Source organism: Pseudophryne corroboree, chromosome 2 (assembly GCF_028390025.1).
Source record: "Pseudophryne corroboree isolate aPseCor3 chromosome 2, aPseCor3.hap2, whole genome shotgun sequence".
NCBI classification, from domain to species: Eukaryota; Metazoa; Chordata; class Amphibia; order Anura; family Myobatrachidae; genus Pseudophryne; species Pseudophryne corroboree.
Genome location: NC_086445.1, coordinates 172116027 through 172141214, shown reverse-complemented (window position 1 = coordinate 172141214; position 25188 = coordinate 172116027). Strand labels below are relative to the sequence as shown.

Genomic DNA, 25188 nt, shown 5'->3' with positions numbered 1-25188 from the left:
TCAACAGGAGACTTGTGATATCCATAGTATAACCCAAAAGAGGAGCATTAAAATCCTACCTGCATGGATTTAAAGTTCTAAAATGATTTTGGACAAATGGGCAGCACAGTTAGTGTAATGGTTGGCATTGCTTTTTTTTTTTTTTTTTTCTTACTGCATTGAGGTCTTGGCCTTGATTCCCACTACGGCCCTAACTGTGTGGAGTTTATATATTCTCCACATGCTTGCATGGGTTTTCTTTGGGTATTCTGGTTTCCTTCCTCACTCCAAAAATAAACTGATAGGTTAATTAGCTCCCAACAAAAAAATCTGTAGTGTATGTTTGTGTGTACATGTGGTATGGAACATAGATTGTAAGCTCCACACTGGGGCAGGTACTGATGCAAATGGCCAAATATATTCTCTGTAAAGCTCTGTGGAATATGTGTGCGCTATATAAAGAACTGGTAATAAATGGATGGCATGCATGCATATTTTCTCCAGAAAGGAAAACAACCATTCCTTTCATGTATAAAGCAAAATGTGCAGAGCAAGTTGCAACTGTTGTTGTGAGCTTATCATCCAATTAAACCTGCCAATTTTCTGCCAATAAAACGTGAATCTGCTAATACAGGTTGAGTATCCCTTATCCAAAATGCTTGGGACCAGAGGTATTTTGGATATCGGATTTTTCCGTATTTTGGAATAATTGCATACCATAATGAGATACCATGGTGATGGGACCCAAGTCTAAGCACAGAATGCATTTATGTTTCATATACACCTTATACTCCCAGCCTGAAGGTCATTTTATCCAATATTTTTAATAACTTTGTGCATTAAACAAAGTGTGTGTAATTTTACAGAATTCATTTATGTTTCATATACACCTTATACACACAGCCTGAAGGTCATTTAATACAATATTTTTAATAACTTTGTGTTTTAAACAAAGTTTGAGTACATTGAGCCACAGAAAACAAAGATTTCACTGTCACTCTCACTCAAAAAAGTCCGTATTTCGGAATATTCCGTATTTCGGAATATTTGGATATGGGATACTCAACCTGTACTGTTATGCAGTATGATGCTCCACAATACTGGTAACAGTATAGCGAGCGCCTGTTAATTTGCATCCTCATTTGTGCTGGGAACTGCAGGTCCAACTTCCATCCTTAACGAGAGGTGACCACAGCAGAGCATGTAACCTCTATTTCACAGACTTTAATGACATTCTAGTAATAGTTACTGTGCTCTGACTTTTCAAATCTTAAGTGAGAAATATTCTGAGGGACCAACTCAAAACAGGTGTGTCCATAAGTCATCAGTCTTATATATAATCAGTGTTCTTGTGATTATATTTTTACAATGAATGTCCTATCTGTATCATGCAGCTGATCGGTCTTTACATGTTTCCTTACATTCAGGATTTACTTCTCCGATGTACTGTAATCAGTGTGTTAGGCTAATTAGCCATCCGTGTTTCCTGGCTCTTTGATCTGCACTCGCCACTAAAGTAGATGAAAATATTTTCCAGTAGGTCTGTTTTCTAAAATAAACTTTCATTATTTTGGTTTACATGAGATGGACGATCACATTTATATTAAATGACTGTTAACTAAAACATGGCCCGACTGCTTCTGGATGTCAAAATTGATTATTTGCTGCCCACGTTATAAGGTTAAAATTACAAATCTGGTGGATGCATTGTTGAAGGTCATTTAGTTTTGCATGTATTTACACTTGAAGGGGGGCTTGAACTTCATACCCTAACATTAAATATAAGAGGTGCTACCATGCTGAGTTTTTTTGTAGTACCATGCAGGAAAAAGAGAATCCACTCACTAAGCACTAAGAATACGGATAATCAAAATAATGTTAATAAACTCTACAAGTAACATGGAGAATATAAGTGAGGTTCTTAGTACGTGTTTGGCCAAAGATGCTTGCCCATCCACCACGTCCCTGAAATCCCTATTGCTAACATATTATATTAGTTTGTCCAGGACTTGCTGATAATAGTCCTCATTCTATTATGTAGCAGCAGTGTAAAGGGGGGTACACGCATAGCAACGTGTGCTTAATTTCTAAGCAATCTGACCAGATTGCTTCGAAATGAAGCACACACCTCTCCGTGTGTATGCGTTATAGCGATGCGCGGCCCCGGTCCAGCTATCGCTGACTCTAGATTGGCCTGCATGCACCAGCTGGGTGATGTGAGCGCCTGCCGCCCTTTGCTCAGCACACATTGCGGAGTTGGGGGAGAGATGTGTGCTGAGCGTGACACAGCTTTGTCGGTTTTTATTTATTTCAGATAGTTGATTCCATTGTAGGAGTCTTTATTCTCTTATTTTGCCTTTCATTGTCATACAATGGAAACAACGTGCTGCACAAGTTATACTTGTTCCGTTTCAGATACACCCAGTATTAGTGCAAATAACCTCATTGTTCATTCGTTAGTTCACACTTGATTTGTCTTAGTTGTCTTGATTAGCAAGCGTCACCTGTGCTTTCCTCCATGTCTGTCATTACGGACAGGCTATAATCAAACAGTCCTTTTGCTCCTTGCAGCCAAATGGTCGACACACAGTGTTCCCACTGGTATTTACTGTTGCTTTGTGGCCTTGTACACACAAAGCCCAACTTGTCACCACGGAGACACAATTTCTACAGGATACTATAGTAAACTTGCATAGCTTGTTTAAAAAAAAAAAATTATATTTATTTCTGGAAACTAACTTCTATTGGAGAAACTGTTTCTGTAGCTGTTTTTTTTCTTGTAAAGATTCTGACCTATTAAAAATGGATGTAGATCACTGGTTTGACACCATGTGGTTGATATTCAAGAGGTCGACACAGAAAAGGTTGACAAATCTATATATATATTTTTCTCTAATGTCCTAGAGGATGCTGGGGACTCTGTAAGGACCATGGGGAATAGACGGGCTCCGCAGGAGATACGGCACCTTAAGAAAGCTTTGGATTCTGGGTGTGCACTGGCTCCTCCCTCTATAGGACACGCACTGAGACTGGAGGGGGGGAGGTTCAGGGGAAATTTGCGGAAAAATTACTTCACAGAAAGGGTAGTGGACAAGTGGAATAGCCTCCTATCGGAGGTGGTAGAGGCTAAGACAGTAGAGCAATTTAAACATGCATGGGATAGACATAAGGATATCCTTACAAAGAAATAAGGATCAATTAAGGTTAGAGAGAAAAAAAAAAAAGGGCAGACTAGATGGGCCAAGTGGTTCTTATCTGCCGACAAATTTTGTTTCTATGTCCCTCCTCCAGACCTCAGTTTTACACTGTGCCCAGAGGATGAAGGGCGCACTGCAGGGAGCTCTCTTGAGTTCTTTGCTACAGAAAGCATTTTTGTTTGGATTTTTACTTTTTCACAGGGAGCACTGCTGGCAACAGGCTCCCTGCATCTAGGGACTGAGGAGAGAGGGGCAGACCTACTTAACTGATAGGATCTGCTTCCTCGGCTACTGGACACCATTAGCTTCAGAGGTGGTGAGCACAGGTTCGTCCTGGGCGTCCACCCCCGGAGCCACGCCGTCATTCTCCTCACGGAGCCAGAAGAACAGAAGCAAGAAGACATCTCAGGCGGCAGAAGCCTTCAGCTTCACAGAGGTAACGCACAGCACTGCAGCTGTGCGTCATTGCTCCACATCACCTCACACACTCCGGTCACTGTATGGGTGCAGGGGGGGGGGGTGCCCTGGGCAGCAATAATAACACCTCTTAGATGGCAAATAGGTATATACATGTACATGTATATAATTGAGCCCCCGCCATTTTACACGATTTTGAGCGGGACAGAAGCCCGCCGCTGAGGGGGTGGGGCTTCTCCCTCAGCACTCACCAGCGCCATTTCTCTCTCCACAGAACGCTGAGAGGAAGCTCCCCGGACTCTCCCCTGCTTACACACGGTGGAGGGAGTTTAAAAAGAGAGGGGGGGGGGGCACATAATTGGCAAAATAAAGTATAATACAGCGCTGCTGGGGAAAAGCATTCTGTGTTGGTCTCCAGGTTGTTGCGCTGGGGTGTGTGCTGGCATACTCTCTCTCTCTCTCTCCAAAGGGCCTTTCATGGGATACTGTCTTCAGAAAAAGTTTCCCTGGGTGTGTGCAGTGTGTCTGTACGTGTGTGTCGACATGTTTGATGAAGGCTCGCTTAATGTGGAGGGGGAGTGCTTGAATGTCAGGTCGCAGTCGGCAACGCTGACACCGGACTGGGTGGATATGCTGAATGTCGTGAATGCAATGTAAATCTCCTGCATAAAAGATTAGACAAGGCTGAAGCTAGGGATCAGTCAGGTAGCCAGTCCGTGCCTGTCCCTGTGGTGCCAGGACCTTCAGGGTCTCAAAAGCGCCCCATATCCCAGGTCGCTGACACAGATACCGACACAGATACTGACTCTAGTGTCGACTATGAGGATGCAAAATTACAGCCGAAGGTGGCAAAAGGTATTGGGTACATGATTATTGCCATAAAAGAGGTTTTGCATATCACGGAGGAACACGAGGGTTCACATGTATAAAGGGAAAAAGCCTGAGGTCACGTTTCCGTTATTTGAGCTAAGCGAATTATGCGAAAAGGCTTGGGAATCTCCGGATAGGAGACTCCAGGTTCCCAAAAGGATTCTCATGGCGTATCCTTTTCCACAGAAGGATCGGATACGATGGGAATCTGCGCCTAAAGTAGACAAGGCGCTGACACGCTTATCCAAGAAGGTGGCACTGCCTTCTCCGGATACTGCTTCCCTCAAGGATCCTGCTGATCGCAAGCAGGAAATTACCATGAAGCACATTTACACACATTCAGGAACTATAGTTAGGCCGGCCATGGCGTCGGCCTTGGTTTGTAGTGCTGTCGTGGCATGGGCAGACTCCTTATCTACGGAGATGGACACCTTAGATAGGGATACCATTCTAATGACCATGGAGCATATCAGAGATGCTGCCTTGTATATGAGGGATGCTCAGAGAGACATTTGTTTACTAAGCTCTAGAATAAACGCTATTATTTCTGCTAGGCGGCTCTTGTGGACCCGACAGTGGATGGGAGACACCGACTCAAAGTGGCATATGGAGTCATTGCCTTACAAGGGGGAGGAGTTGTTTGGAGAAGGCCTCTCGGACCTAGTCTCTACTGCTACGGCCGGTAAATCGAATGTTTTACCTTATGTTCCCCCGCAGCATTCTAAGAAGGTACCACATTATCAAATGCAGTCCTTTCGTTCTAATAAAAACAAGAAGGTACGAGGATCGTCCTTCGTTGCCAGAGGTAAAGGCAAGGGAAAAAAGCTGCACTCAGATAGTTCCCAGGAGAAGAAGTCCTCCCCTACTTCCGCAAAATCCACAGCATGACGCTGGGGCTTTCCGGGGGGGGGGGGGGGGGGGGGTCAGATCAAGTGGGGGCACATCTTCGTCTTTTCAGCCACGTCTGGGTTCAATCACCGGTGGATCCCTGGGCAATAGAGTGTTTCCCAGGGATACAGACTGGAATTCGAAGACATGCCCCCTCGCCGGTTTTTCAAATTGGCTCTGCCGGCTTCCCCGTCAGAGGGGGAGCTAGTGTTAGCGGCAATTCACAAATTGTACATTCAACAGGTGATAATCAAGGTTCCTCATCTCCAGCAAGGAGAGGGTTATTATTCATCCCTGTTTGTGGTACCGAAACCGGACGGTTCGGTCAGACCCATTCTAAATCTAAAATCCCTGAACCTGTACTTGAAGAGGTTCAAGTTCAAAATGGAATCGCTCAGAATGGTCATCGCCAGCCTGGAGGGAGGGGATTGGATGGTGTCCCTGGACATAAAGGATGTGTACCTTCATGTTCCGATTTTCCCCCCTCACCAGGCGTTTCTGAGATTTGCAGTACAGGATTGTCACTACCAATTTCAGACGTTGCCGTTTGGGCTTTCTACGGCCCCGAGAATTTTCACCAAGGTAATGGCAGAAATGATGGTGCTCCTGCGCAAGCAGGGAGTCACAATTATCCCATACTTGGACGATCTCCTAATAAAGGCGAGATCTCGGGAGAAGTTGCTGGACAGCGTGTCTCTGTCTGTGAAGACGTTGCAGATGCACGGCTGGATTCTCAATTTACCGAAATCCCAGCTAGTACCTGCAACGCGTCTGACCTTTTTGGGCCTGATTCTAGACACAGACCAAAAAAGAGTTTTTCTTCCGGTGGAGAAGGCTCAGGAGCTCATAGCCCTGGTCAGGAACCTTTTAAAGCCAAAAAAGGTTTCTGTGCATCATTGCACAAAGGTCTGGGGAAAATGGTGGCTTCATACGAGGCCATCCCCTTCGGCAGGTTCCATGCGAGGACTTTCCAATGGGACCTATTGGACAAATGGTCCGGGTCCCATCTACATATGCAGAAACAGATCACCCTGTCTCCCAGGGCCAGGGTATCTCTCCTGTGGTGGCTGCACAGTGCTCACCTCCTAGAGGGTCGCAGGTTCGGCATTCAGGACTGTATCCTGGTGACCACGGACGCGAGCCTCCGAGGTTGGGGGGCTGTCGTACTGGGAAGAAATTTCCAAGGTCTCTGGTCAAGCCTAGAGACTTGTCTCCACATCAATGTCCTGGAGTTAAGGGCCATTTACAACGCCCTACTCCAGGCGGAGGAGTGGCTTCAGAACAAACCGGTTCTGATTCAGTCGGACAATATCACGGCAGTGGCTCATGTAAACCGCCAAGGCGGCACAAGGAGCAGAGTGGCCATGGCAGAGGCGACCAGGATTCTGCGCTGGGCGGAAGGCCATGTAAGCGCACTATCAGCAGTGTTCATCCCGGGGGTGGACAACTGGGAGGCGGACTTCCTCAGCAGGCACGACCTGCATCCGGGAGAGTGGGGACTTCATCAAGAAGTCTTCACACAAATCGTGGATCGGTGGGGACTGCCTCAAATAGACATGATGGCGTCCCGTCTCAACAAAAAGCTAAAGAGGTATTGCGCCAGGTCAAGAGACCCTCAGGCGGTAGCGGTAGACGCTCTGGTGACACCATGGGTGTTCAGATCAGTCTAGGTGTTTCCTCCTCTGCCTCTCATACCCAAGGTGTTGAGATTAATAAGACTAAGAAGGGTCAGAACAATTCTCATTGTTCCAGATTGGCCAAGGAGGACTTGGTATCCGGATCTGCAAGAGTTGCTCACAGAAGATCTGTGGCCTCTTCCTCTAAGGCAGGACCTGCTGCAGCAGGGGCCCTGTCTGTTCCAAGACTTACCGCGCTTGCGTTTGACAGCATGGCGGTTGAACGCCGGATCCTAGCTGAAAAAGGGATTCCGGAGGAGGTCATTCCTACCCTGATCAAGGCTAGGAAGGATGTGACATCGAAACATTATCACTGTATATGGCGGACATATGTTTCTTGGTGTGAGGCCAGAGCTGCTCCTACGGAGGAGTTCCATTTGGGCCGTCTGCTTCACTTCCTTCAAACGGGAGTGAATTTGGGCCTAAAATTAGGGTCCATAAAGGTCCAAATTTCGGCCTTATCCATTTTCTTTCAAAAAGAATTGGCTTCTCTTCCTGAAGTACAGACTTTTGTGAAGGGAGTGCTGCATATTCAGCCTCCCTTTGTACCTCCGGTGGCGCCTTGGGATCTTAACGTGGTATTAAGTTTCCTCAAGTCACCTTGGTTTGAACCACTCAAAACAGTGGAGTTGAAATACCTCACTTGGAAAGTGGTCATGTTGTTGGCCTTAGCTTCTGTAAGGCGTGTTTCGGAATTAGCGGCTTTATCATATAAAAGTCCATACCTGATTTTTCACGTGGATAGGGCAGAGTTGAGGACTCTTTTCATATGAACCAACCTATTGTCGTACCTGTGGCTACACAGGACTTGGAGGATGTGGTCAGGGCTTTGATGATTTACGTGACCAGAACAGCTAGGATCAGGAAGACTGAAGCTCTGTTTGTTCTGTATGTGGCCAACAAGGTTGGCGCTCCTGCTTCAAAGCAGACCATTGCTCGCTGGATCTGTAACATGATTCAGCAGGCGCATTCTACGGCAGGATTGCCATTGCCTAAATCGGTTAAGGCCCATTCCACTAGGAAGGTGGGCTCTTCTTGGGCGGCTGCCCGAGGTGTCTTGGCACTACAACTGTGCCGAGCTGCTACTTGGTCGGGGACAAACACCTTTGCAAAGTTCTATAAGTTTGATACCCTGGCTGAGGAGGACCCCCTGTTTGCTCAATCGGTGCTGCAGAGTCATCCGCACTATCCCGCCCGTTTGGGAGCTTTGGTATAATCCCCATGGTCCTTACGGAGTCCCCAGCATCCTCTAGGACGTTGAAGAAAATAGGATTTTACTTACCGGTAAATCTATTTCTCGTAGTCCGTAGGCGTAGAGGATGCTGGGCACCCGTCCCAAGTGCGGACTTCTTCTGCAAGACTTGTATATAGTTAATGCTTACATAAGGGTTATGTTATAGTTGGTCGGTCTTGAACCGAGGCTATGTTACTTGTTCATTCTGTTAACTGGGTAGTTTATCACAGGTTATACGGTGTGGCTGGTATGAATCTCGCCCTTAGGTTACATAAATCCTTTCCTCGTACTGTTCATATCTTCTGGGCGCAGTTTCTCTAACTGCGGTCTGGAGGAGGGACATAGAGGGAGGAGCCAGTGCACACCCAGAATCCAAAGCTTTCTTAAAGTGCCCTATCTCATGCGGAGCCCGTCTATTCCCCATGGTCCTTACGGAGTCCCCAGCATCCACTACGGACTGCGAGAAATAGATTTACCGGGAGGTAAAATCCTATTTTTATTTTTTTTGTCTTTTGGATGATATTTCCCCTTTTCAGCCACATGTAGCTGCAATAGTGTACCGCGTGGCGAGTGAACTTCGGGCGAGGTGCCTCGCTGCGCTTGACACAGGTCACTATCCCCAATCGTAGTCCACGTGGGTAGTAACGTTGGTAAAAAAAAAAAAAACTTGTGGCGAACTCTTGTACCTGTTGACAATCACTGTCCACCTATCATACGCATCCTGCTGAAAGGAATAGGCTCTGGCCAGAGGACATTACACATTCTGGGACAGCTGCTGGAAAGCTGTAAGCAGCATTCAGGTCCAGTAGCAAAACAGTTGCCTGTTGCTCTAGCATTTAGCACAGGAACGTATAAACAGTTGCTGGGCGAAAGCAATTTAGATGGAAAGCAGAAAAGTTCTGCTAGCAGCAGTTATAGTAGAGACTTCCCATCGCTGCTATACTGGTGTGTCTCACCAGTCATCACGCCTACTGGGAGCTGTTTGATGCGTCCTAGGAAACATGCTGGCCTTGTGTGACCCATACACAGCAATCCACCTGGGTCACAGTAGGCGCATAGTACAGTACACCTGTCCATATATAATACAACTTGTTTTTTTAAATGCGAAACTGATGCATTTTAACGTGCAGTATAAAGGTGCATACACACGGAGAGATTTTAACTGAGCGTTCTCTCCTGACCTGTCAGTAGGAGATTTTTACTAACTTTTCCATCAATTTTAACTAAGTGTGCAAGCGATTTTGGGTATGGGCGATTTTGACTAACTCATTTAAGCAAGGGGATACTTTTTCTGTTCCAGCGACCTAGCCAAAATTGACTTGCCTGCACAGTCTATTTTTAGCAGCGATAGCGACCTGGCGGGGACGCGCATCGCTACCACTGGCTGTGTACACACAGAGCGATATGCACTAACTTTCTGAGCGATTTTGACTATATAGTCAAAATCGCTCAGCTATATCGCTCCGTGTATGGACCTTTAGAGTCTGGGTAAATGCTGCCATTTGCCCCCATAATGTAAGTACAAGCTGTTTTCTGGATGCATTTGATGACTTTGGGACAGATGTATTAAGCCTGGAGAAGTGATAAAGCAGTGATAAGTGGACGGTGATAACACACCAGCCAATCATTACGGGTTTGAAAAATAACCGTTAGTACTGATTGTCTGGTGCGTTATCACCTTCCACTTATCACTTCTCCATGCTGAATACATCTGCACCATTGTTTCTTACTTCATGTTAAATTAAGATTTTAATTACCTACCGGTAAATCCTTTTCTCGTAGTCCGTAGAGGATAGTGGGGTCCACATTAGTACAATGGGGTATAGACAGGTCCACTAGGAGCCTTGGGCACTTTAAGAAATCAATAGTGTGCACTGGCTCCTCACTCAATGCCCCTCCTACCAGACTCAGTCTAGAAACTGTGCCTGAGGAGACGGACATATCCTGAGAGGGGATGTAACAGATCAGTGGTGATTTTTGAATCAGCACACACAAACAAGAGGAAAGCCATGCTAACCAAACGGAACAGCAACAGCTGAACCAACAATATTACTTAACGAAGTAACAGGGCAGGAAACACGAAGCACTGGGCGGTCGCCCAGTATCTTCTATGGACTATGAGAAAAGGATTTACCTGTAGGATCTTGCGTCCTAGAGGATACTGGGGTCCACATTAGTACCATGGGGATGCACCAAAGCTCCCAAACCAGGTGGGAGAGTGCTGAGGTTCCTGCAGAACTGATTGACCAAACTGAAGGTCCTCAGAGGTCAAAGTACTGAACTTATAGAACTTTGCAAACGTGTTTGAACCCGACCAAGTAGCTGCTCAGCAGAGCTGTAAAGCCGAGACACCCCGGGCAGCCGCCCATGAAGAACCCACTGACCTAGTAGAGTGGGCCTGTACTTTAGGAACCGGCAATCCTGCCGATGAATAATCCTGCTGGATAGTAAGCCTAATCCAGTGAGCAATAGACTTCTTTGAAGCAGGACACCCAATTTTCTTGGGATCATAGAGAACAAACAGCGAGTCAGTAAGCACTGGAACCACAATAGGTTGGTTGATATGAAACGCAGACACCAACTTAGGAAGAAATTGCTGACGAGTTCTTAGGTCAGCCCTATCCTCAGGAAAAATCAAATAGGGGCTTTTGTGAGACAACGCCCGTAGTTCGTACACACGCCTTGCGTAAGCCAAGGCCAACAGTGTAACAGTCTTCCACGTAAGAAACTTAACGTCAACCTCCTGTAAAGGTTCAAACCAGTCAGATTGCAGAAACTGCAACACCACATTAAGATCCCAAGGTGCCGTGGTTGGCACAAAGGGCAGTTGGATGTGCATAACAACCTTCAAAAATGTCTGAACTTCAGGGAGGGAAGCCAATTGTTTCTGGGGGGAAAAATGGACAAGGCCGAAATCTGGACTTTTAAGGACCCCAAATGTAGGCCCGCATTCACACCTGACTGTAGAAAAAGGAGACAACGTCCCAGTTAAAATTCCACTGCAGGCAATTTCCTGTTTTCAAACCACAAGACATTTTTTTTCAAATACGGTGGTAATGTTTAGACGTTACCCCCTTCCTAGCTTGGATCAGGGTTGGAATTACCTTGTTCGGAATGCCTTTCCGGGCTAAAATCTGACGCTCAACTTCCATGTAGCCACTGTAAGTCTTGATAGACGAACGGCCCCTGTTGCAGAAGATCCTCTCGCAGAGGCCACAGGTCCTCCAGGAACAACTCCAGTAGGTCTGCGTACCAGGCCCTTCCCGGCCAATCTGGAGCAATGAGAATTGCTTGAACAATTTCCCTTTTTATTCTTTTGAGAATTCTTGGGATCAGTGGAAGAGGTGGGAACACGTAAACCATCTGGTAGACCCATGGAGTCACCAGAGCATCCACCGCCACTGCTTGTGGGTCCCTTGACCTGGAACAATAGTGCTTTAGCATCTTGTTGAGACGAGAGGCCATCATGTCTATCTGTGGAATTCCCTACCGACTTGTTAAGGACTCGAACACCTGCGGGTGACGGACCCACTCTCCTGGGTGGAGGTCGTGTCTGCTGAGGAAGTCCGCTTCCCAGTTGTCTACTCCCGGAATGAAGATTGCCGACAGAGCCACCGTGTGTCTTTCTGCCCAGAGGAGAATTTTTGTTACCTCTGACATTGCAGCTCTGCTACTCGTTCCACCATGTCAGTTTATGTACGTTACTGCCGTTACATTGTCCGACTGAACCTGAATGGCTTGATCTTGAAGCAGATGCGATGCTTGTAGAAGGGCGTTGTATATGGCCCTTAGTTCCAGAATGTTGATAGGAAGAATGGCTCCTGACTTGACCATTTTCCTTGGAACTGTTCCCCTTGGGTGACTGCTCCCCAACCTCTGAGGCTTGCGTCCGTGGTTAGCAGAATCTAATTTTGAATCCCGAACCTTCGACCCTCGGTCAGGTGAGAAGTCTGAAGCCACCACAGAAAAGAAATCCTGGCTTTTGGCGACAGACTTATCCTCTGGTGCATGTGAAGATGCAATCCGGACCATTTGTTCAACAGATCCAGCTGGAAGGGCCTTGCATGAAACCTTCCGTACTGCAGAGCCTCGTAAGAGGCTACCATCTTCCCCAGAAGGTGAATGCACTGATGCACCGATATCAGAGTTGGCTTCAGCACATCCCGCACCATTGACTGGATTACCAATGCCTTTTACAATGGAAGGAATACCTTCTGTTCCTCCATATCCAGTATCATCGCTCTCAGAGACTCCATGTTGAATTCGAATACCCGTAAATACGGGTTTAGGATGGGTCTTACCGAACCCTCTGGTTATGCTACCCCAAATAGGTTGGAATAATAACCCTTGTTCTGTAGCTGAGGTGATACTGGGACAATGATCTCGGACTGTACAAACTTTTGAATTGCTTCTTGCAGGATTGTACTTGCTTCCTGAGAAGCTGGTAAGCCTGATTTGAAGACTCTGTGAGGTCGGAGTTCTTGAAACGCCAGTCTGTATCCCTGGGTAAGAAGATCCTTGACCCAGGGATCTAGTCATGCTGTTGCCCAGATGTGACTGAAATCCTTTAAAAGTGCTCCCACCTGCCTGTTCTTCAGTGTGGTCCACCATCATGCTGAAGGCTTTGAGGAAGCAGAACCTGAGCTCTGTTCCCGAGAACCTGTAGTTGCAGGTTTTTGGTATTTTCCTCAACCACCTCTGAAGGTAGTGGAGGAATCTTTGGATTTGTTATTACATTTTGCTGTCCGAAAGGACTGCAACGTAGGGGCAGAATATGATTTTCTAGACTGGGTAGCTGCGGAAGGAAGATATGTCGACTCACCCGCAGTCGCCTTGGATATCTACATATCCAGTTCATCGCCGAACAAGGTCTCACCTGTAAAGGGCAGGTTCTCCACGCTTCTCCTGCAATCCGCATTTGCACTCCATTGGCGTAGCTGAAGCCTCTGTGTGCTGACACTGCCATGGCCGTAACACGTGCGTTGAGCAGGTCAATTTCCTTCATGGCTTCCACCATAAAGTTTGCAGAGTTCTGACTGTGATGCAAGAGTAAATCAATTTCACTTCTATGCAGAGAATCTAAATCATCAATTAGATTACCTGACCATTTTGCAATGGCCCTAGATATCCATGCACAAGCAATAGTGTGTCTTTGGGCCACCCCAGCAGCAGTGTACAGAGATTTGATTGTGGTCTCAATCTTGCTGTCAGCCGTATCCTTGAAGGAGGCTGCTCCTGGGTCAGGTAAAATAATTTTACGTGACAATCTAAATACTGAGGCGTCGTCTATCGGTGGATTTTCCCATTTCTTCCTATCATGTTGAGGAAATGAGGTGAGCCATCATTTAGGGATTTGAAACTTTTTCTCTGGATTTATCCAAGTTTCTTCAAACAGAGAATTTAACTCTCTTGATGCAGGTAAAGTAACTGAGGATTTCTTTGTTTACATTAAAATGAGATTCTTCCTCTTCTACTGTTACTTTTTCTGAAATCTGCAATACATACCTAATGGCCTCTACCACAGCTTGCACCCATTGAGCGAGAGCTGCATCACCGCCCCCCCAGATCCACCTCACCGTCCCCTGTATCTGAGGCATCGTCATCAGTGTCAGCCTGAAATATCTGGGCCAGTGTACACTTTTGTGGCAAAATGGAAGGAGTTAGAGTCGCAGGTGTGGGAGCTGAATCTTTATTTGTCAGGTCCCAAATACTGTGTCTCCTTCTCCGTATGGGATAGTTTATTAGAAATATTAATAATCATCCCCCTTATAGAGTCCAACCAAGGCGCTTCGGACCCAGTAGCCTGAGCTTGTACTGTCCTGAGTACACTGTATTGGGGAGGAAAAACATTCTGCGGTGCAGGAAACATCTTGGACATTGTAATGTGAGGTACACACACACAAAGCACAATTCCACACATAGCCCCTTAGAGAGAGACAGAGGAATGAGGAAAACCAGCCACACAGCGCCCCTTTAGCTAACAAATAAACGTAGCCAGGCGCAGCTTAAATACCCTTAATAGGGTATTAGTATGGATATAATCTGCTCCCCCCTCCCCTTGATAACCCCCTGGTACCGCTGACGTAGTCTAGAGTTGATGTGGAGGGGCAGCACTTCCCTGCCAGCGTTTTCTGTTTGAGCTGCAGAGAGAAAATGGCGCTGGTGAGCTGCTGGAACCGCTCATAGCAAAGACCCCGTCCCCTTAATGGCGTGCGGTCTTCCCGCATTTTATACTGGCCTGAGGTACTTTTTCGCTTACAAGATGGTTAAGACCCCTGTAAGGCTGCATCGCCAGTGTTCTGGGTATCTGGTGACTGTCGGCTCGCCCCTCAGCGCAATCACACTGCAGTGTGTACTGAAAGTCTGGAGCCGCAGCACTGCACTCCTGCCCATGTGCCGCCATTTGTGTTGGCGACCCGCTTGCTGGGACGCCAGCATTATATTCACCACTCTTCTTCTAGCTCTGTTAGGGGTGGCGGCGTGCTGCGGGTCTGTACGCTCGCCGTGGTGGGGCTTGCGAATAGGACCCTCTGGAGGTCAGTGCCCTGTCAGCGGAGTAACGGGACCATTAACTCTTTAGGAAGTTGGGGCGTTCTTCCCCCTAAGTCCCACGAAGCAGGCAGGCTGCTGCCAAACAGCACTGTCTGAAAATAACAAAACAGAAAAAATAAATGTAGAAAACTCTTCAGGAGCTCTCCTAAGCGTGACCGTTTCCTCCGGGCACATTTTCTAAACTGAGTCTGGTAGGAGGGGCATAGAGGGAGGAGCCAGTGCACACTATTGATTTCTTAAAGTGCCCAAGGCTCCTAGTGGACCCGTCTATACCCCATGGTACTAATGTGGACCCCAGTATCCTCTAGGACGCAAGAGAAATCAATGGTATCATTTGATTAAAGTTAAAAACAAAATGGAAGACTCCATGAAAATTAAGTTTCACAAGATCTTAGGGCGGCGTTCAATTGTGTTTTAGCTGCCCTGCGCCGGATGGGCCAGTTTATGACTGGGTGTGAATACTGTGGGTGTCCATTATTTCTGCTCATGCCCTGCTGAGGGGGTAATTAGAAAAGTCTGTCTATTTGCGCATTTTACTTGTTGCACCTGTAATGTAGCTCTGTCTGAACCCTGTCTATTTAAGTATGACATGCACTAAAGCAATGGGTGCCCAACGCTGGACCAAACAATTCAATATCGTACCTTCTAGTCCCTTCTAAAGTAATGGGCGATCAGTTGCACTAAAACAATGAAATCATCCCCTTACATTTGGTGCAGTGTCCTATTTTTTTTATTAGTTTGAAGAACAGCAGCAGAGCTCTATCTAACCCTGTGTGACAGGCTGACAGCCTGTTTTTTTAATTATTTTAAAGGCATGTATATGATACATATTTAAAGTGTGATTTTCAAGTCTTGTAGAGAGAGAGAAAGTGAAGTTGCCCTAAGCAACAAATCCGCTTCTGTCATTTCATACTTTGCTAGATTAATGAGTCATAAGCTAAATGGTTGCTTTGGGCAAATTCTCCACTTTCTCTCCAAGGCTTGATGCATCTCCCCCTGTGTCTTTCTGTTATGACATTTTAAGATACTGTATGACGTGTTTGAGATTTAACACCTACGATGCCTGATGCGTGGGCCATTTAGTGTATTCAGCAATAGATGTTCTATTGGATTTAATTGTCCTGCCCAGTGCAGCTCCCGGTACACGACCACCAGCCTGAGACTCAGCAGCTGGGGCACAACTCACTCTGAGCACTGTCACCACCAGTGTCGGATCTCCGCCAATCACGGGTCGGGGGGCGTGGCTAGTCAACTCACGTTTAAATGCCAAGAGTTTGGCGCTGGCTGGATTCTGGAACAAGTACAGTATCGGGGAGCGAGTCAGGGCTGGAGTTACACAAGGCAAGGTGACAGCAGCAGGGCACTAGCTCACTACTCCAACAGCTGAGGACGTCTCTGCAGCGCGGATATACATACTCATGGCTCTGAAAGTCTGCATCGTTGGATCTGGCAACTGGTCAGTATATATATAAGAAGCTCAGGGTTCCCCCCTCCTATCTCTATGAATGAGGCGGCTTCCCCGTGTAGTGAGAGCTACTAGTGCAGCATACGAGAGCATGTGACTTTGTGCATTTGTCTCTGTTTATTGTACTCAGCAGCAGCAGGACATAATCCGCCCATAATACAATGGTAGCGTCTAGATTCTCTTCCAACATAGACACAACCATAATACAATCCATGCTGAGCTGTGCTTCCCACAAATCCTTTTCTGTGCAGTCATTCCAGCACTATATCTAGAACACACATATTAAATACCCAGCATTGTATTATGCACATGCATTACTAGTGTCACCATTGACTATGAAGCTATTTACACCCCCCGCTCCCCTCCCCTCCACAGAGACTACACCCCATACCCAGTGCCAGGAGGGTGGCACTGCATGTTCCCATACGGATCTGATAATAGGGATGTTGGTCTGCCCCCTGGCGCAGCACAGCTGTACTGGTATATTCCTGAGCACTGATTCTTATCCCAAGGATCTCTTATGTGCTGGTGACATAACCTCTGTACCGTGGTCTGTCTGCCTGAGTGAGCAAATTCCAACTTGAAACAAGCTGTATCCCTTTACACCACAGTACAGTGATCTCTGCAGGCTGGGGGGGGAACTGACACATAGAAGCACGGAATGTGAGGGCAGATGGCCCTGCTAGTCTGCCCAAAACACATGTACATGCACACACTTAACCTACCATATATTTTTGAGTTGTGGGATGAAGACAGAGTACCCCGGGGAAACACACACACACAGGCACGGGGAGAATATACAAACTCCACACGGGGCCAAGGTGGGAATCGAACCCATGACCTTAGTGCTGTGAGACCGTAATGTTAATCATTACACCATCCGTACTGCCTGCAACTGGATTTATATCCTATTTAAAACATGGAACTGACTATTCATAAGATGTTTTACTTGAAATTCTGTCAGTGTTATTTTTAAACAGCTGAAGAGATGTGTTTCCTAAGCATTACTATTATTATCACAGCTGTAAAAGTGCACTGCTTACTTGTCAATTTATTCATTTGAGGCCAACATGCAAAGCAAAAAAACAAAACAAAATGACACCAACAGGAAAGCCCACACTGGTAACATAAGGCTTTGTGGCAGTTAACATTTATACGTTTACTGCTAATTATTTCCCTGTACCTTCATATTGGTGGATGGAACCAGTCAGGCCGCAATGCCCAGTGAAAACTTGCCCGTGTTTGCTGCACTGTGCATTTGTACAGTACATTGCAGGAGCACAAACACGGGACTGGTAGGTACAGTAAGTAACCAAGCATAATGCATCCTGAGATGATACTATGGGGCAGATTTCTGAAAGTGTGGAGAGATATAAAGTGCCAACCAATCAGCTTCTGTCATTTCTCTGACGTCCTAGTGGATGCTGAGTACTCCGTAAGGACCATGGGGAATAGACGGGCTCCGCAGGAGACTGGGCACTCTTAAAAGAAAGATTAGGTACCATATCTGGTGTGCACTGGCTCCTCCCTCCATTCCCTCCTCCAGACCTCAGTTAGAATCTGTGCCCGGCCAGAGCTGGATGCACCTAGTGGGCTCTCCTGAGCTTACTAGAAAAGAAAGTATTTGTTAGGTTTTTTATTTTCAGTGAGATCTGCTGGCAACAGACTCACTGCTACGTGGGACTTAGGGGAGAGAAGCAAACCTACCTGCTTGCAGCTAGCTTGTGCTTCTAAGGCTACTGGACACCATTAGCTCCAGAGGGATCGAACACAGGGCCCGACCTCAATCGTCCGTTCCCGGAGCCGCGCCGCCGTCCCCCTTGCAGAGCCAGAAGACGGAAGATTCCGGGAGAAAATCGGCGGCTGAAGACTCCTGTCTTCAATAAGGTAGCGCACAGCACTGCAGCTGTGCGCCATTGCTCCCACAGCACACCACACGCTCCGGTCACTGGTGGGTGCAGGGCGCTGGGGGGGGGGGCGCCCTGGGCTGCAATTTGTATACCTTACTTGGCAAAATGCACATAATACAGTTCTAAACTGTATATGTGCCTAATCCCCCGCCATAAATATTATTAAAAAAGCGGGAGAAGCCCGCCGCTGAAGGGGCGGGGCTATCTTCCTCAGCACAGCCAGCGCCATTTTCTCTTCACAGCTCCGCTGGAAGGACGCTCCCCAGGCTCTCCCCTGCAGTATACACTACGGAAAGGGTAAAAACGAGAGGGGGGGCACATAAATTTAGGCGCAATTGTGATAATAAGCAGCTATTGGGGGAAAATTCACATTGTATTAGTGTAAATCCCTCTGTTATATAGCGCTCTGGTGTGTGCTGGCATACTCTCTCTCTGTCTCCCCAAAGGACTTTGTGGGGTCCTGTCCTCAGTCAGAGCATTCCCTGTGTGTGTGTGCGGTGTGTCGGTACGGCTGTGTCGACATGTTTGATGAGGACGCTTACGTGGAGGCGGGGCCGACACCAGAGTGGATGGATATGTGGAACGTATTAACCGACAGTGTCAACTCCTTGCATAAAAGGTTTGATGATGTAACAGCTTTGGGACAGCCGGCATCTCAGCCCGTGCCTGCCCAAGCGTCTCAGAGGCCATCAGGGGCTCAAAAAACGCCCGCTACCTCAGATGGCAGACACAGATGTCGACACGGAGTCTGACTCCAGTGTCGACAAGGATGAGACAAATGTACAATCCACAATGGCCATCCGATGCATGATTACGGCAATGAAAAATGTGTTGCACATTTCTGACATTAACCCGGTTACCACAAAAAAGGGTATTATGTATGGGGAGAAAAAGCAGCCAGTGACTTTTCCCCCATCTGATGAGTTAAATGAATTGTGTGAAGAAGCGTGGTGTTCCCCAGATAAGAAATTAGTGATTTCTAAGAGGTTACTAATGGCGTACCCTTTCCCGCCAACGGATAGGTTACGCTGGGAGATATCCCCTAGGGTGGACAAGGCACACGCTTATCAAAAAAGGTGGCACTGCCGTCTCAGGATACGGCCGCCTTAAAGGAGCCTGCAGATAGAAAGCAGGAGGCTATCCTGAAGTCTGTGTATACACACTCAGGTACTATACTGAGACCTGCTATTGCTTCAGCATGGATGTGTAGTGCTGCAGCAGCATGGTCTGATTCCCTGTCAGATAACATTGATTCCCTTGACAGGGATACTATTTTGCTTACCATAGAGCATATTAAAAACGTAGTCTTATATATGAGGGATGTACAGAGGGACATTTGCCGGCTGGCATCTAGAATTAATGCAATGTCCATTTCTGCCAGGAGAGTATTATGGACTCGGCAGTGGACAGGTGATGCTGATTCTAAAAGGCACATGGAAGTTTTGCCTTATAAGGGTGAGGAATTATTTGGGGACGGTCTCTCGGACCTCGTGTCCACAGCAACAGCTGGGAAGTCGACTTTTTTACCCCAGGTTCCCTCACAGCCTAAGAAAGCACCGTATTATCAAGTACAGTCCTTTCGGCCCCAAAAAGGCAAGCGGGTCAGAGGCGCATCCTTTCTACCCAGAGGCAGGGGTAGAGGAAAAAAGCTGCACCAGACAGCCAGTTCCCAGGAACAAAAATCCTCCCCTGCTTCCACTAAGTCCACCGCATGACGCTGGGGCTCCACAGGTGGAGCCAGGTGCGGTGGGGGCCCGTCTCCGGAACTTCAGCGACCAGTGGGTTCGCTCACAGGTGGATCTCTGGGTTCTACAAGTGGTATCTCAGGGATACAAGCTGGAGTTCGAGACGTCTCCCCCTCGCCGTTACCTCAAATCAGCCTTGCCAGCTACTCCCAAGGAAAGGGAGGTAGTACTGGCGGCAATTCACAAGCTGTACCTCCAGCAGGTGATAATAAAAGTTCCCCTCCTTCAACAGGGACGGGGTTACTATTCCACAATGTTTGTGGTACCGAAACCAGACGGTTCGGTGAGACCCATTCTAAATTTGAAATCCTTGAACACTTATATAAGGAAGTTCAAGTTCAAAATGGAATTGCTCAGGGCGGTTATTGCAAGCCTGGAAGAGGGGGATTTTATGGTATCACTGGACACCAAGGATGCTTACCTCCATGTCCCCATTTACCCACCTCACCAGGAGTACCTCCGATTTGTGGTACAGGACTGCCATTACCAATTCCAGACGTTGCCGTTTGGTCTGTCCACGGCACCGAGGGTATTCACCAAGGTAATGGCCGAAATGATGATACTCCTTCGAAAGAAGGGAGTTATAATTATCCCGTACTTGGACGATCTCCTAATAAAGGCGAGGTCCAAGGAGCAGTTGTTGGTCGGGGTAGCACTATCTCAGGAAGTGCTACAACAGCACGGCTGGATTCTGAATATCCCAAAGTCGAAGCTGGTTCCTACGACGCGTCTGCTGTTCTTGGGCATGATTCTGGACACAGCACAGAAGAAGGTGTTTCTCCCGGAGGAGAAGGCCAAGGAGTTGTCATCTCTGGTCAGAGACCTCCTGAAACCAAAACAGGTGTCGGTGCATCACTGCACGCGAGTCCTGGGAAAGATGGTAGCTTCTTACGAAGCCATTCCCTTCGGCAGGTTCCATGCAAGGATCTTTCAGTGGGATCTGTTAGACAAGTGGTCCGGATCGCATCTTCAGATGCATTGGTTGATCACCGTGTCCCCGAGGGCCAGGGTGTCTCTGCTGTGGTGGCTGCAGAGTGCTCATCTTCTCGAGGGCCGCAGATTCGGCATTCAGGACTGGGTCCTGGTGACCACGGATGCAAGCCTCCGAGGTTGGGGGGCAGTCACTCAGGGAAGAAACTTCCAAGGACAATGGTCGAGTCAGGAGACTTCCCTACACATAAATTTTCTGGAACTAAGGGCCATTTACAATGCCCTAAGTCAAGCAAAACCCCTGCTTCTAAACCAGCCGGTGCTGATTCAGTCAGACAACATCACGGCGGTCGCCCATGTAAACCGACAGGGCGGCACAAGAAGCAGGATGGCAATGGCAGAAGCCACAAGGATTCTCCGATGGGCGGAAAATCACGTGATAGCACTGTCAGCAGTGTTCATTCCGGGAGTGGACAACTGGGAAGCAGACTTCCTCAGCAGGCACGACCTCCACCCGGGAGAGTGGGGACTTCATCCAGAAGTCTTCCAGCTGATTGTAAATCGTTGGGAAAGGCCACAGGTGGACATGATGGCGTCCTGCCTCAACAAAAAGCTAAAAAGATATTGCGCCAGGTTAAGGGACCCTCAGGCGATAGCTGTGGACGCTCTAGTGACACCGTGGGTGTACCAGTCGGTTTATGTGTTCCCTCCTCTTCCTCTCATACCAAAGGTACTGAGGATAATAAGTAAGGGAGGAGTAAGAACTATACTCATCGTTCCGGATTGGCCAAGAAGAACTTGGTACCTGGAACTACAAGAAATGATCTCAGAGGACCCTTGGCCTCTGCCGCTCCGACAGGACCTGCTACAGCAGGGGCCCTGTCTGTTCCAAGACTTACCGCGGCTGCGTTTGACGGCATGGCGTTTGAACGCCGGATCCTGATGGAAAAGGGCAATCCGGTTGAAGTCATTCCTACGCTGATAAAAGCTAGGAAGGATGTGACAGCAAAACATTATCACCGCATATGGCGAAAATATGTTGCTTGGTGTGAGGCCATGAAGGCCCCAACAGAGGAATTTCAGCTGGGTCGATTTCTGCACTTCCTACAGTCAGGAGTGACTATGGGCCTAAAATGGGGATCCATAAAAGTGCAGATTTCGGCCCTGTCTATTTTCTTTCAAAAAGAACTGGCTTCACTGCCTGAAGTTCAGACGTTTGTTAAGGGAGTGCTGCATATTCAGCCCCCTTTTGTGCCTCCAGTGGCACCTTGGGATCTCAACGTAGTGTTGGATTTCCTAAAATCACATTGGTTTGAGCCACTTCAGACCGTGGAGTTGAAGTATCTCACGTGGAAAGTGGTCATGCTTTTAGCCTTGGCTTCGGCTAGGCGTGTGTCAGAATTGGCGGCTTTTGTCATGTAAAAGCCCTTATCTGATCTTCCATATGGACAGGGCAGAATTGAGGACTCGTCCCCAATTTCTCCCAAAGGTGGTATCAGCGTTCCATTTGAACCAACCTATTGTGGTGCCTGCGGGTACTCGGGACTTGGAGGATTCCAAGAGTCTGGACGTAGTCCGGGCCCTGAAAATCTATGTTTCCAGGACGGCTAGAGTCAGAAAAACTGACTCGCTGTTTATCCTGCATGCACCCAACAAGCTGGGTGCTCCTGCTTCTAAGCAGACTATTGCTCGCTGGATCTGTAGCATGATTCAACTTGCACATTCTACGGCTGGACTGCCGCATCCTAAATCAGTAAAAGCCCATTCCACAAGGAAGGTGGGCTCTTCTTGGGCGGCTGCCCGAGGGGTCTCGGCTTTACAACTTTGCCGAGCTGCTACCTGGTCGGGATCAAACACGTTTGCAAAATTCTACAAGTTTGATACCCTGGCTGAGGAGGACCTTGACTTTGCTCATTCGGTGCTGCAGAGTCATCCGCACTCTCCCGCCCGTTTGGGAGCTTTGGTATAATCCCCTTACGGAGTACCCAGCATCCACTAGGACGTCAGAGAAAATAAGAATTTACTCACCGGTAATTCTATTTCTCGTAGTCCGTAGTGGATGCTGGGAGCCCGTCCCAAGTGCGGACTTTCTGCAATACTTGTATATAGTTATTGCTTAACTATAGGGTTATTGTTCTGAGCCATCTGTTAAATGAAGCTCAGTTGTTGTTCATACTGTTAACTGGGTATAGTTATCACAAGTTGTACGGTGTGATTGGTGTGGCTGGTATGAGTCTTACCCTGGATTCCAAATCCTTTCCTAGTAATGTCAGCTCTTCCGGGCACAGTTTCCCTAACTGAGGTCTGGAGGAGGGGCATAGAGGGAGGAGCCAGTGCACACCAGATATAGTACCTAATCTTTCTTTTAAGAGTGCCCAGTCTCCTGCGGAGCCCGTCTATTCCCCATGGTCCTTACGGAGTACCCAGCATCCACTACGGACTACGAAAAATAGAATTACCGGTGAGTAAATTCTTATTTTTTCAAACACCTTATAACTTGGCGTTTAGGAGCTGATTGGTTGGTACTTTATTGCTTTCCACTTTATCTCTCTCCCATAGAGTTGGAATAGAACCTGTGGCGAGCCACCGAGCCCGCAGCGTGGCCAGTGCAGCGAGCCCGCAAGGGACTTCATTGCGCTCGCCCCCCTGTCAGCATTCTGGTGGCCGGGATCCCAGCGTTGGCATGCTGATCGACGGAATCCCAAACTCAACCCACTTTCATTTATGGTTACAGTATGTCAAAAATTGTGATAAGTAAACACAGTTTACTGAGCACATGTTAAGGAATTGTGGTCCAGATTTATCAAGCCTTGGAGAGTGATAAATTGCAAGGTGATAAAGTACCAACCAATCAGCTCCCAACTGTCATTTTTCAAACACAGTCTGTAACATGGCAGTTAGGAGCTGATTGACTGGTACTTTATCATCGTGCTATTTATTACTCTTCAAAGCTTGATACATCTGGGCCTAAGGGTTCTATTTACTAAGCCTTGGATGGAGATAAAGTCGCTGGAAATATAGAACCAGTCAATCAGCTCCTAACTGCTATGTCACAGGCTGTGTTTGAAAAATGGCAGTTAGGAGCCGATTGGCTGGTACTTTGTCTCCAGCGACTTTATCTCCATCCAAGGCTTAGTAAATAGACCCCTTAATGAGAAATCATTGATTTTTCTGTGGTTATCATGTTCATAAATTTCATGAAGTGTTGGTATCCCCTTTTTCTGTCAGAAACTTGCTTTATACACAGCCCTCTGTGACACAGCCCTCTCCGATATGATTGATGTCAATTGGATTTGAGTGCAAATAAAATTGTGATGAAAGTGCTGGTGTAAAATCCCATACCCTCCACCTGTACTTTTTGAACAGGAACAGTACCTTTTTTTTAATGGTCTGTACCGATTTTTGGCTCTCCAAACTTCCATTGAAAGTATAGGAAAAGTGTCGTGGCCACGCTCCCTTTTCTAATTTGTACCTATTTTTATGTGTAAAATGTTGGGAGGGTATGAAATCCTTGTGGTATGAATTGTAACTACTGTTTCCGCATGTTTTAGGACAGTATTAGGTTTAACATGATAAAGTAACATGATAGAAAGCTGAATATAGCAGAGATATATCCTGCTTTTCCATATCCATAGTTTTCTATAGGGACAGTATGTAGCTTAGACTTTCCATGCTTTATTGCATTAGCAATTGCTAGCCAACGAAACGCAATGAAGCAGCCATATCCTATGTGGTGGGCTAGAGCTGTTTATATGCCGGAAAGCTTTGCGGACTGCACATGTGCAGTGGATGGCCTCTTGTTGGAACCTGAAGTATAATAGATTCCTTATTATGGCGATAAGGTATGCTAATTTTCAGGGGCATATGGTAAATGCAGTACTGTGCAAAAGTTTTAGGCAGGTGTGTAAATAATGCTGCAAAGTAAGATTGCTTTCAAAAATAGAAGTATTAATAGATTTTCTCTGACGTCCTAGTGGATGCTGGGTACTCCGTAAGGACCATGGGGAATAGACGGGCTCCGCAGTAGACTGGGCACTCTAAAGAAAAGATTAGGTACTACATCTGGTGTGCACTGGCTCCTCCCTCTATGCCCCTCCTCCAGACCTCAGTTAGAATCTGTGCCCGGCCAGAGCTGGTTGCACACTAGGGGCTCTCCTGAGCTTCCTAGAAAGAAAAGTATTTGTTAGGTTTTTTATTTTCAGTGAGATCTGCTGGCAACAGACTCACTACTACGTGGGACTTAGGGGAGAGAAGCAAACCTACCTGCTTGCAGCTAGCTTGTGCTTCTAGGCTACTGGACACCATTAGCTCCAGAGGGATCGAAC

At 47.2% G+C, this 25188-nt stretch overlaps 1 protein-coding gene across 1 annotated transcript in view; it reads left to right on the top strand.

The window, feature by feature from the left end:
- Window positions 1–16089: 16089 nt before the first annotated feature.
- Window positions 16090–25188, top strand: part of GPD1 (glycerol-3-phosphate dehydrogenase 1) — a 98235-nt gene continuing 89136 nt past the window's right edge. The window contains exon 1 of the mRNA XM_063952024.1: window positions 16090–16269. Coding sequence (XP_063808094.1) covers window positions 16232–16269 — 38 coding nt within the window. The 5' untranslated portion in view covers window positions 16090–16231. The remainder of the gene's footprint in view (window positions 16270–25188) is intronic.